Source organism: Euprymna scolopes, chromosome 42, assembly GCF_053919585.1.
Source record: "Euprymna scolopes isolate OS-2025 chromosome 42, ASM5391958v1, whole genome shotgun sequence".
In the NCBI taxonomy this organism is placed as follows: domain Eukaryota; kingdom Metazoa; phylum Mollusca; class Cephalopoda; order Sepiida; family Sepiolidae; genus Euprymna; species Euprymna scolopes.
The window spans coordinates 48713874-48727821 of NC_136523.1; the positions used below are offsets into that span (position 1 = coordinate 48713874).

Sequence of the window (13948 nt, forward strand, 5' to 3'; positions counted from 1 at the left end):
CATTCTTTCCTATGAGCAAACTCTACCAAATCACCATCCACTGCGAAATATATGTAGCAGGCAAAAAAAAAAAAAAAAAAAAAAAAAACAGCAACAGACAACAGCAGCAACAGCGACACCCCATGTCGCTGTTGTAAACTATTTGGTTTGAAACTCTTTGGTTTATAAGCTCAGAGCTGACTGGTACAAGCAAACGTTCTGGCTTATCTAATCAGAGATCATCTTCCAGAAGAGCTGAGCACGTGACAGAAATGATAAAAGAGATTAACACCTGTAACATTGTCCGCGAACCAACACACGTTGTGTTCAGTTTCCGTCGCAAAAAGACCAAGACAAAGAATAGGAAATAACTTCAACTCGCTTGTTTTTTTTTGGTTGTTTTTTGTAGCAACAGCATTTATTTCCTTATTCTCTCTTTACCGCTGTCACGCCTCTCACATGATTGCCCTCTTGGGCGTCCTTCACGCCCCGCACGTGGTCGCGAACGTTATCCATGTCTCCCATGAGATCTCGAACATTATCTTGTCTCCCTCGAGATCGTTCGTTTTTTATCGTCCTTTTTTTCTCACCGGTGTTGTCACTCCGCATGCATCCACGCTATGTTACACACAGCTATTTCCTCTTCAAGTTGCCAATCCCAAACGTTATGTGCCATGGTTTTGTTCTCCATTTTTCATTGTTCTAATTTTGGCAACTGTCGATGGGGAGCATACTGGTTCACAAGCATAAAAATAACAAAAAGAAAACGCATGCTCTGATACTTCACATTTCTGGTTGGATTATAGGTGTGTGTGTGTGTGTGTGTGTGTGTGTGTGTGTGTCCTCATTAATCCTCTACCCACTAGTCCACATATACGTTCTGTCGAGGCTGTGTCAGTCACTTGCCATCAATTTATCTCCCCATCTCCCTCTTTACAAAGGGCCCATTCTGTCATACAACGCAAAACTTTCTTTTTCTGTTGGATTCCTGGTCACTATAGTTTCTGTGGAAATGAAAAAGCTGATAAGTCGGCTAAAAATTCCCTAAAACTCCAAATAAGCAATATAAAGATCCAATACATGGACTACAAACCTCCAATAAATAATTTTATTACAAAAAAAAAAATCGCAAGAAAACTGGAACAATTGTAAAAACAACAAACTCTTCCAAATTATGCCTATACTTACAAAAACCCTACTATATCCGAGAAAATGACGCAAAGGAGAAGTAGTCTTATCACGTATCCGGATAGGACACATACGTAACTCACTCCTACAAACTAAAAAGTGAAGAACCTCCAAAATATATACCATGTCACAAACCTTATACAGTGAAACACCTTTTACTTGACTGCTATGATCTCACATAAATTCGTCAACATTACTACAAGGCCACAAACTTAAAAGAACTCTTTGAAATAGAAAATCCTAAAACCATTCTAAATTTCCTAAAAAGAGCAAATCTTTACAATAAAATATAAATGCCATCAAATAACAAACTATACCAAAACATTGTTCGAATATAACCAGCGAAAATCAGCTCCAAAAGTATAAAAAAAAAAAATTTAAACCTTAAATGCAGCATTAAATGCCCCAAAGAAGGTCGATATGCTGGTTAAACAAACAAACAAACAAACAAACAAACCATCTCCCTCGAGAACCTCTGAGCGACCAATTGCCTTCGGCCATATTCAAAATCTAACTGCGTACCTTGGAGTTCAGCGTCCGATTGACCCATCCCCAGTCAAGTGTCGTTTCTATTTCCCCCCTGACTCACAGTAACCCTTCACCCAAAACACCTACATTGGATCGATGCTTATAAATCATATCTCCAATGTTTTAGATAAGCATTGACCACCACGTTTTTATTAGTTCAAACCCGACAATCACCAAAATCCCACCCCTACACAGTAGAGATCCTTAGATGTAAGAAAGCCTTTTACTCCAATAGTTTCTTTCCCAGAACTGCTAGAATTTGGAATTCCCTTCTGGGTTCCCGTTTTCCCAACTGTACTGACATGCAAAAGTTCAAGTGTAATGTGAACAGACATCTTGCTGCTCAACTCCCTACATAGTATCCCTGCAATTTATGTCCCCGATAGTAGCCCCCCCCCCAGATCAAAGTGATACTATGCCTTGTTTGAGGTTAAAATGAAATAACAAAAAAAAATACTGCAGTAAACATAAGCTCAATAATTAATAAGTTATGTCTATTACAGCCTTCATTTAATAACAGGGTAAAATTTAATATATTAAAAACATCGTATTATGTGGATTCATCGGACTACTGTACTCTTTCGTTTTTTTTATACGAAAGTGCATTTTTACCTAAATGCGTGTTGGGAATAATTTTCCCTTTGACCAAGTTCGCACCGTGCAAGATGGACGTGTGAAAGTCGAAGGCGTGAAGTGACAGTGACAGAGACTTTTTAAAAAGCACATGTGTGTGCGAAATACTTTGGAAATACAATGAAATGCGTTGTTTTGGAAGAACCACCAACAAATGCATTTGATTTGCGCTTGAAAAAAAAATGCCGAATTGGATTTTTATTTCTTTCCTTAGACAAAATACTATTAAAAACCCGCCGAATATATGTCAACTTATGTCACGGTAACATATATTGAGCGAGTTTTTAACAATATTTTATCCAGTTTTTTATTTATAACACCTTTTCCCAAACTTACCGTGTTAAAGAGAGAGTCAGACGCCATCTTGAATTTTCCAATACATCGGTAAACACTGTATGGTTTTCGAGCTGAATAAACATGTTACATTGAATAAAAACACGAAAAATATATCTAGTTTGGTAGAAAAGTAACTTATCTGACCTTTGATAACATTTATTTGTTATATATTTGTTTTTTGACAACTTTTTTGAATCTATGTGTACAGTAATACAAACCCCTTTCCTTTTTTATTTGCTTGTCCCTTTGCGGCGATACCAAACAGGGTGTGGGTTTAAGAGGTTTGAAGTGTAACAACACAGTTTAAAATATAGCGGCCGCCTTACATTGTTACTTATTTAAAAAAAAAATTAATATATAATTAATGAGTGCTTCTACACTATTGGGACGAGATTTCGGAAATCGTAATATTGAATTTCACATAAAAACAAGGGTATCTACGTATTTCTCGTATTTTTAAGATGATCATATATAAAAAAAAAAAAAAAACGAAAATTGATAAGGTGGAAAATTATTTATTAGAGAAAATAGAATTTGAAGAACACGATCGTGTATGCCCATGTAAGACACAGGAGAGTCACAAGGGAGGTAATTTCTTCCAGATAATTTTTGGAAAACTCAGAAAATGTTTTTGGAATTTTACAAATGAACCCGAGGAAATTGAATCAGTGCAAAGTTCATTATTTTTGCTCAAATAAAATCCGTATTTTTAATTTTCTACAATACGCAGTTGATACATAAAAAAACAAAAAAAAAAAAAAACGCTTCATTGTCAATTCAACAGTTGCAAAAAAAAAAAAAAAAAAAAACGTTATTTTTACGTTAATTAATTTTTAGGCGAACATCTATTTTTATATTAAACAATTATGAAAAAATCTTAAATGAAAACCAGACTCAGAAACACCGTATTTATGTTATGTTTATTTTGTTATTTGTTTTGCGTTGGTCATATGTAAAATTTAGAGTTACTTCCCTTGCTTATGCTTGCGTTTCGTTTCATTAAAAAAAAAAACAAGATGGCAGCAGATTTTCACCTGATAACACGATTAAAGTTTTTTGTTGTTGTTTTTGTTTTAATAATTCAGGTAATTTCGACTGCATAATTTGAAAGTTGCCATTGTAACTTATTAGAATTGACAAAAAATCAGTTGAACCCATTGTTTTTATCTGCAAACTCCAGTTATCTACTACAAAATCTCGTCCCAATATTGTAGAAGTAACCATTTTAGAATTTTATGCGTTAATTTTCTTCCTTCACTAAAAAGATAACCCAATTCATATCTAATGTCGGTGTGGTTCTTGGCTATACACAAACACGCCCCACAGATGGCCTCTACCAAGGCCAGGGACCACACCACAATAAAAAGACAATAATACATCCACGTTTATATTTTCACTTTATTCCATTTTATGTGCATTTACAGGTATCAGCTGGACAAAAGCCTTTGAAGCAATTGGTTCGACACCAGACGTCTTTCTGGAAGTTTCCAGCGAAACGACCCGCTGCGTGACAATGGACGCCTTGCCCTGGTCGCTGGGTGCTTCGGTGATTGCGGTTTGGTGACCTGGTGCTTGCTGACCCACTGCCTCCGTCAGCGGATATGGAAATGTCCGAACAGGCGTAGAACCTCTCTTTCACGCCACATCCTAGACATCCATGCTCCCAATTGTTACCTGCAACGAAAGAAAAAACATATCTCTATTTACATATAATACATTTACATATATAACTTGAAGGACACCACACATCCCATCCATCCTTTCTCTTTTTTTATCCCCTAAAATACCCCCACCACCACCCGCTTTTGTCTTCCATGTAGAAAGTATCTTCGTTGTTTCTAGCTCTCTGGGAAACTGAGAGCAGTTCATACCTAGATAGATTCAAAGTAAAGAATACTTTGTGGAACGATAAAATTGTCGCCTTAGAAAAAAACACCGGTTTTCTTTCCTTTTTTTTTTTTTTTTTGCAGACTATCTACTAGTCGATCGGTTGTGTACATATCCCAAGAGCGATAGGACCCTTCTATCATATCTGAAAGTGACGCAATGTTCAATGAGCGAGATCGGAGATGCGCCACTGTACAACTCATGCTCTCTACCGATTCAAGTTATGACAACAGGATCATTGCCAACCCCCTTAAAATGCATCGCTGGATTGCCATGAATAACAGGGACGTACCCAGGGTGATGAAAACGTAGTTTCCGTCCACGGTTATGGTTTTTGGTGTGGTTTCAAATGAGGGCCACATCATGGCACCTCACGTCTTCGAAGTCGGCTTGAAAGTCAACACCAAAGTGTATCTTGATGTGCTGAAGAGTATGGTGATCCCCTGGTGCAATCAGGTTGCCGCTGAGTGTGGCAGCAAGACTCGGCGCCGGCTCACAAGTCTAAAGAAACGACTTTGTACCCTTCTCTTACTGGCCTCCCATAACACAAAAACTAACTTCCATCCGCCGAATATTCGCCAAGCTCCCGCCGGCGCTTGTGGAAAAAGAATGCTCTCAGTTCCAGACCCGCATCGAGGCGGTGATTGAGACTAAATGCTGCTACATCGAATAGATGTCAGCTCTACTACATAATCGAGCTACGCGAATTGATTTGTTCAATAAAAGTTGTAAATAAAGCTATGTAGTGTGTGCTTTTAGTGCGACACGTTTATCGTTCTATCCTGTAATTAACACTCGAAAACTCGTAAACAAATTTAAAAAAAATATCTCATGAGCTATATAAAACGCATCAGAATGAAATTTTCTACTGCTCTTTCTCAATTTTTACGCGTAAAATTATTTATAAGAATTTTTCAACGATAAATGTACAGTATAGTTAACACTGGATAACTCATTGTGACACAATGATAAAAAAAAAAGCCCTATTTGGGCTCCCCACATTTATAAGTCTTCTACCCGTATTTTCTTGTTCTCGAAGAGGGACAAGTAAAACTAAGCTAATGTCACGAAATGTCAGCGCACATCAACGAGCCATATTGTATATGCAATCGAGGTTGACAGGTAGAAAGGTCAGATCTATTTGTCCGACACTAGGATTATAAAACAATAACATTTCAGTCTCTTTGGTTTTAATATGTATTCGTCTATCTCTCCTTCTCTTTTTCTTTCTCTCCATCCTCTCTCTTTCTATCTTGCTTTCGTCATCACGAGAGAAAGATAGTTAGTATCGGGAGACGGTTGCAAAATTTGAAATGTGATACCGTTGGGGCTGGATGCATTTAGACCATCTCATTTTTCGAGTTCTTGAAAATACCTCATATTCAAATTGAAATCAATAAATTTATACTTTTATAAAAAAAAAAGTATTGTTCACTTATTGCATAAAAAATCCTTGTCAAGATAATTAATTCTCAGGAGTGAATTAATGATGTCGAGAACCCTAAGTAAAGATCATTCAAGCAGACGTAATCGACGATATATCAACCCCTTCATGTAAGGAATACAGTGTCTATCGTTTAATATCGTTTACCACACAGTGAGCTGGTTATCATGCCCAGGACGTAACTGCCATTCCAGAAAAGTCCCCACGGTGCGTACACTCCTCTGAGAAAATTTAAAACACACATAAAAACGACATGATTTATGTAAAGTGTATTAGAATGGTCTTCTCCATCAAACCCGCTTAATTACGACACAGAAACATCTTGAAATAACATGTTCACTCACCTGAATGATAGACCCAGCGTAGAACGCATTGAGTACAAGTGAGACCTTCTGGTAACTTAAGGTCAATCTTATAGTGACCTTTCCGATCAGTCGTCACCATGTATTTGGTGCCACTACCGTCAGCTAGTTGCAACGGGTACCGATCCAGGCACTCTTCAGTAATTGCCTTGTGTACGTCATTGTTCGGACATAGCTTGAATGTCATATGACCACGATGGTTGACGGTCATCTCCACATCGACAGTGATCACCTGTCCCTTGCGGTAGTTGCGAGTGATGATGCCCTGGGCATATTTGCCGCCAGCTTCATTTTCACGGGCGCCATCTTTTGGATCTCCACACACACCGCATTTGTGCTGTAAGAAATACATTATTTAAAAGAATGAATGTGAAAGTTTTCAGGGTTCGAGACTATATGATCATCTAAACATGTCATTGTTATATAAATCGGACGAAGTATGAAATAAGGACCCCGGAAGCCGGATGATTCAAAGGGGACGCTTCAAATTTGTTAGAATTATTATTTTTTTTTTAATTTAATAATCAACTAAAAAAAAATGGAATTTTTACTTGATTAAATGATTCGAAACAAAAAAAAAAATGATTTTCGGTTTAATTTAATTATTTTCAACTTGTGCAATAATTTATATCAGTCTGAAATAGGATAAACTTTTAACGATCGTTTTGGTACAAAAATGTCCATTGATGGGGGCCCACTGCTACGAATTCGGAATAGGGGCATGTGAGCTAGAAAAAAACGAAAGTAGAAACAGAGATATAAGAAGTACATAAAAACCAAGAAAAAATATAACCGCAGTCTACATTAAAAAATAAATCTAATATATAGACGGCTATATGTCCGTCTGTTTGTCTGTCGGTCTGTCTGTCTGTCCATATTTTTAAACTCTATTTCCTCCGAAACTAAAAGTCGCAGAGCGGCGCTAGGGGGTCTCTAATGATTGGATTTTTTTACGGGCCGTTCTTTTATGGGTCTTTAGCCGATTAAAATAGTTTTTAAGGGGTCAAAAATGGGTCAAAATTGAAAAAAAAAAAACCCTTAAACAGTTTGTACATTCATCTTAGTTTAGTTTAAATTTTTAATCGGTTTATATGCGTGTCACATTGGTACAGTTGTTATTTCACCAGTTTTGAATGCTACAGTTTCGATTCTAGCTGATGGCACCTTAAATATATATTTTTTTTTTTACTTTTGAAATCACGACTCTATAATAATATATACGAAATCTGGAAAAATTAAAATATCATATTAAAACGTATTTTACGCCCCCCCCCACTAGTTCGAAAATAAAAAATGATTTTCGTTTTAATTTAATTATTTTCACTCTGTTCAATAATTTCTATCAGTTTGAAATAAGTTAAACTTAAAAAAAAATGTTAATGATCGTTTTGATATAAATATCAGAAAGAGTCTATTGATGGCGGCCCCCTGCTAGGAATTCGGAATAGGGGCATGTGAGCGAGAAATAAACGAGAGTAGAAACAGGGATTCAAAAAGTACATGAGAACCAAGAAAAAAAAATAAATAAAAACGCAGCCTACATAAAAATAATCTTTAATGTTTTTCTTAAATGCCTAAAAGAAAAAAAAAACTCAATTGAATAATTGTAAAGAATTAACTCATTTTAAAACCAGAAATTACTCAATAGACACCACATACGTTCGTTTATTGAAGAGTTTTAAAAAAAGGACCCCCTCTCACTAGAAGGCGAGACTAGAGTTTAGATGGAAAAATAATCTCGAACCCTTTATCACATAAAAGGAACAAAACTCTCTAATCACCGTTATGTTACTATGCCAACAATATAAAAACAATGATATCGGTATTTCACACGTTATCAGTTTTAAATAATTAGAATTTTTAAAAATAAAATAAACCAACTTAAAAAAAGGAATAAACAGTTTTTATTTATTTTAAACAATATATACAGAACTTTTTAAGATTTTAAACTATTTTAAAAGAATAAACAGTTTTTATTTATTTTAAACAATATATACAAAACTTTTTAAGATTTTAAACTATTTTAAAAGAATAAACAAGTTTTATTTATTTTAAACAGAAGTTATTTTGGCGCTTCTGCAATATCAGAATGAAATTTCGTAAATCGTAAAACTGAATTTCTCATTAAAACAATGGTATCTACGTCTTCCTGGTATTTTTAAGAGGATTATATTTTAACACTGGCACTTGTCTTCATTAGTTGTTGTTGGAATAATAAAAGTAATACAAATGTTAACCTTTAAAAGGAAAGAACTTTATTTGCCCTTTTACATGTTGGAGAGAGTACACTTCTTTTTAATAATGTTCACCGGCAACATACATCTTGTTGTTTCGGGGCTAAGAGTGTACTGCCAACTCGCCTGTCATGCTGGCTAGGGATTGGTTAAGAAGAAAAAGAGAGTGAGGGGGAGAGGTAGATGATGAGGGACTCTGGATAGCAGTTTCTGGTTTGTGTCCGGTTTATGAGAAAGGGAAAGAGAGGGGCTTAGAAACTATTATTTTTGGGGGAATGGTATTATTTTCGTCCTACTTCTTAGCCTTTAGGGGTGATTCAGGTCTGTCCTACATCAAATAATTACGAAAATCGACAATAAGGTAGAAAATTATTTACTAAAGAAAATAGAATTTAAATAAAATGGTCGTATTTGATCATATAAGACATAGGAGAGTTCAAAAGGGAGGTAATTTTCCGTTTCGATTAAAAAAAAACACCGCAATTTTTCATCTGCTAACACGATTAAAGTTGTTTTTTTTAATAATTCGGTAATATACAGATAATTTCGACTGCATTATTTGGAAGCTAACATTGTAATTTATTAGAATATCTATATCTATATCTATATATCTATCTATCTATCTATCTATATATATATATATATATATATATATATGTATGTATGTATCTATATATCTATATATATATATATATACATATATATATGTATATATTTAAAATTATCATTATAGATAATTTTTAATGCCTAAAGTGACTAGAATATATATATATATATATATATATATATATATATATATATATAGTATTTATTTGCTTCCCCACTGAGCAAATTAGACACAAGGCCGTTTTTTTAATGTGAAAGGCGGAGGGAGAAAGGAAGATGCGATCAGCTCCCGAGAGGTGGGAAATGGGAGCTGGATAGTGAGAGCCTGCTGGTATATAGGGTTGCCCCTCCATGGACCAGAAGATTGCCACAAGGGCAATGGTTTTTGATTTCAGCATCTGCCAGATCAGATCTTTGATCTTGGCCTGAAGTCCACATCGAATATATATATATATATATATATATATATATATATATATATATATATATATATATATATATATATATATATATATATCATCCATGAGCAGGCAGACTGTTTCGCTATATCACAACTCTTCAGTGCGACCAGCAAAACGAACCAACGAACCAGAAAAAAATATTTTTGATCTGAAGCTATTGATAATAAAATTTGACAATCCGACAAAATAATATTATATATTAGATAATTAATAATAATCTTAGCAGCAACAACAACAATAATAACAACAACAACAGTAAGAATAACAATAATAATAATAACACTTATAATGTTAATAATAATAAAACCAATAAAATACTAAGATTAATAACAATGAAAATAATAACAACAATAATAATAAAAATGATAATAATAATAACAATAATAACAATAATAATAACAGTAATTATAACAATATTATTATAATAAATAACACAACAACAATAATAAAACTACTACTACTACTACTACTACTACTACTACTACAATAATAATAGTAACAACAATGATAAACTACTACTACAATAATAATGATAATAATAATAACAATAATAAAAATATTACTACTACTACAATAATAATAATAATAATAACAACAATAATAATAACAATAATAATAACAATAATAACAATAATAATAACAATAATTATAACAATAATTATTATTATAAGAAATAATACAACAGCAATAATAAATTACTACTACTATAATAATAACAACAACAGCAATAACAACAATGATAATCACAACAACAACAACAACAACAACAACAACGTATAAACGAGGGAAACAGCAGAAATATGAAAGTCATTAAACATACAGAAAAGGGTAAGGTATGATCATTTACTCACCCCTCGGCCTCCACAGTAAATTTGGTTATCATTATAATTGTGAGGGGTGGGAAATCCAAAGCGCCACATGCTTGATCGGCCTGGGGGGTCCACCAGCCGGCCATGACCAGCTACGGGACTCACCCACCCGACTAGGATGGACAGAACAAGAAGCGAAGGTAAACGGCGGATCGACATGATTTTTTGTCAAAATAAAAACTTTATTCGATTTAAATAATCATATTTTTTTTTTAATCAGAAATCTCTTGTCTTATCTGTCTTTGGAACAGGTGTTGTTTTGCGACTATTTTCCCGATGTGCAACCTTGACCTTGACCGATAACCAAGATAAATGTATGTATATGCATTGCATTGCGTATTTCCTTCTGTCCGTTCAAATCAGATGAAGTATTTCTTTTAAATAAATATTTCTTGTCAATAACGTAGTATGAAAGTTTGCCTTGCCAGCTTGAATGCTATTTAATGTATATTTATTTATTACTACATATTATTACTATATATATATATATATATATATATATATATATATATATATATATATATATATATATATATATATATATATATATATATAAACAAATTTACTTGTTCGCGGACATTGGACATGGTAATGTTTCGGACAAATGGTTAGTTAAAACCAGAGGTCCTGATTAGGCGACTTAAATGGTTTCTTTCCACAGAAGAAACCATTCCTCAAATGCAGGACTGGTTTCTTTTAGGTTTCCTTGGGATATTGGTAGTACCTACAATAGCAGAAGTCTGAAAGCTGCTCAAAACATTTCGGATTCGTAGTTTTTTCAAATGTCCTTCCAGACGACTTTATACTACTCTAGCGTACCAACTACGACCGAGATTATTTGTGTTTTAACTCCGTGTATAGGCATTATCTCCAAGACCAACGGAGCATCTCTCGTTCTCCTTCTCTCTTACGTTCCTGTCCCAGGGCACTGAGAAGTCTACGATTTGCCAGTTTTTTTTTAAACCTTGTCAATGACGACAAAATTCGGACGATTATGTTCCAATTGCTTGGTCGTCATGACACTTTTGTCCCACTATATTTATACATTGCCATCCTTGCTTGTTCTCACTTCATCAGGCACTTCCCCGAGCCACCTTCCAGCACACTTCACCTCAACTTTTTTACAAATCTTCCAGTATCCGAAGCCCCAGGTGATTGTATCTTTTGCGATACTCTCTCTGAACCAATTCGCTACACCCTGCTGCAAAGTGCGCAATTGACTCTGAAAACTTTCCATAAATCCGGCATTCTGCAATAACATCCTCTCCTAAAACTACTTTTTTGAACAGTCGCGTTCCTAATGCCTCTTCTGGACAAAGAAAAGCTTCGGTACTCTAAGCCAGATACCTTGCTCTAAGCCATTATTAATAATAATAATAATAATAATAATAATAATAATAATAATAATAATAATAATAATAATAATAATAATAATAATAATAATAATAATAATAATAATAATAATAATAATAATAATAATAATAATAATAATAATAATAATAATAATAATAATAATAATAATAATAATAATAATAATAATAATAATAATAATAATAATAATAATAATAATAATAATAATAATAATAATAATAATAATAATAATAATAATAATAATAATAATAATAATAATAATAATAATAATAATAATAATAATAATAATAATAATAATAATAATAATAATAATAATAATAATAATAATAATAATAATAATAATAATAATAATAATAATAATAATAATAATAATAATAATAATAATAATAATAATAATAATAATAATAATAATAATAATAATAATAATAATAATAATAATAATAATAATAATAATAATAATAATAATAATAATAATAATAATAATAATAATAATAATAATAATAATAATAATAATAATAATAATAATAATAATAATAATAATAATAATAATAATAATAATAATAATAATAATAATAATAATAATAATAATAATAATAATAATAATAATAATAATAATAATAATAATAATAATAATAATAATAATAATAATAATAATAATAATAATAATAATAATAATAATAATAATAATAATAATAATAATAATAATAATAATAATAATAATAATAATAATAATAATAATAATAATAATAATAATAATAATAATAATAATAATAATAATAATAATAATAATAATAATAATAATAATAATAATAATAATAATAATAATAATAATAATAATAATAATAATAATAATAATAATAATAATAATAATAATAATAATAATAATAATAATAATAATAATAATAATAATAATAATAATAATAATAATAATAATAATAATAATAATAATAATAATAATAATAATAATAATAATAATAATAATAATAATAATAATAATAATAATAATAATAATAATAATAATAATAATAATAATAATAATAATAATAATAATAATAATAATAATAATAATAATAATAATAATAATAATAATAATAATAATAATAATAATAATAATAATAATAATAATAATAATAATAATAATAATAATAATAATAATAATAATAATAATAATAATAATAATAATAATAATAATAATAATAATAATAATAATAATAATAATAATAATAATAATAATAATAATAATAATAATAATAATAATAATAATAATAATAATAATAATAATAATAATAATAATAATAATAATGTAGGAAACTATATATAAAAATCGGTATGGGTAGAAACAGTTATACGCTTGCATAGAAAATAAACAGAATCTTTTTCCTGGTGAGTATACGTGTATATATATATATATATATATATATATATATATATATATATATATATATATATATATATGTGTGTGTGTGTGTGTGTGTCGCTTCAGTGGTTATTGATCATTATTAGAAACCATTTATAAAGCTGAATATAAAATTAACTTCATGATATTTTGTTGAATTTGTTCGTTGTTACTACGAGGGCCATGCAATAAGTAATACTCCTGACCAACTTCCAGTTGTCTGATCTAGCTGAAATTTTGCATGTGCAATGATTTATATCTCTATGGGTTATGTTGCAAATTACAGCTCTGAACTATTGTGGTTTCTGTTTTACAGGTGTTTGAACTGAGTCAGGTGTGAAATGGAGCCTGTTGAATGTCGAGCAGTGATCCGGTTTTTGTATTTGAAAGGACGCACACCACAGGAGACTTTTGATGAAATGAAAAAAACGTATGGTGATAATGCCCCATCATATGATCTTGTAAAACGCTGGCATCGTGAATTCAAACATGGCCGGAAGTCTGTGGAAACAGTTCTCAGACCAGGTAGCCCTCCTTCTGCCATTGATAAGCCATCTGTCTGTCAAGTTGAAGCTGCCATTTTGGAAGATGGGCGTATTACTATTCGCCAAATAGGCCAAGATTAGTACAGGGTCTGTGGAAACTATCGTTCAT

The 13948-nt window shown here is 31.4% G+C and overlaps 1 protein-coding gene across 1 annotated transcript; it reads right to left on the reverse strand.

Annotated features, from left to right (window-relative positions):
- Positions 1–4044: 4044 nt before the first annotated feature.
- Positions 4045–10795, reverse strand: LOC145267098 (uncharacterized). The gene is made up of 3 exons (XM_080123096.1): positions 10510–10795; positions 6340–6694; positions 4045–4338 (listed from the first exon to the last, which is right to left on the reverse strand). The coding sequence occupies exons 1-3, from the start codon at positions 10684–10686 to the stop codon at positions 4073–4075; spliced, it is 798 nt and encodes a 265-aa protein (XP_079979222.1). The 5' UTR covers positions 10687–10795; the 3' UTR covers positions 4045–4072.
- Between the last annotated feature and the right edge of the window lie 3153 nt (positions 10796–13948).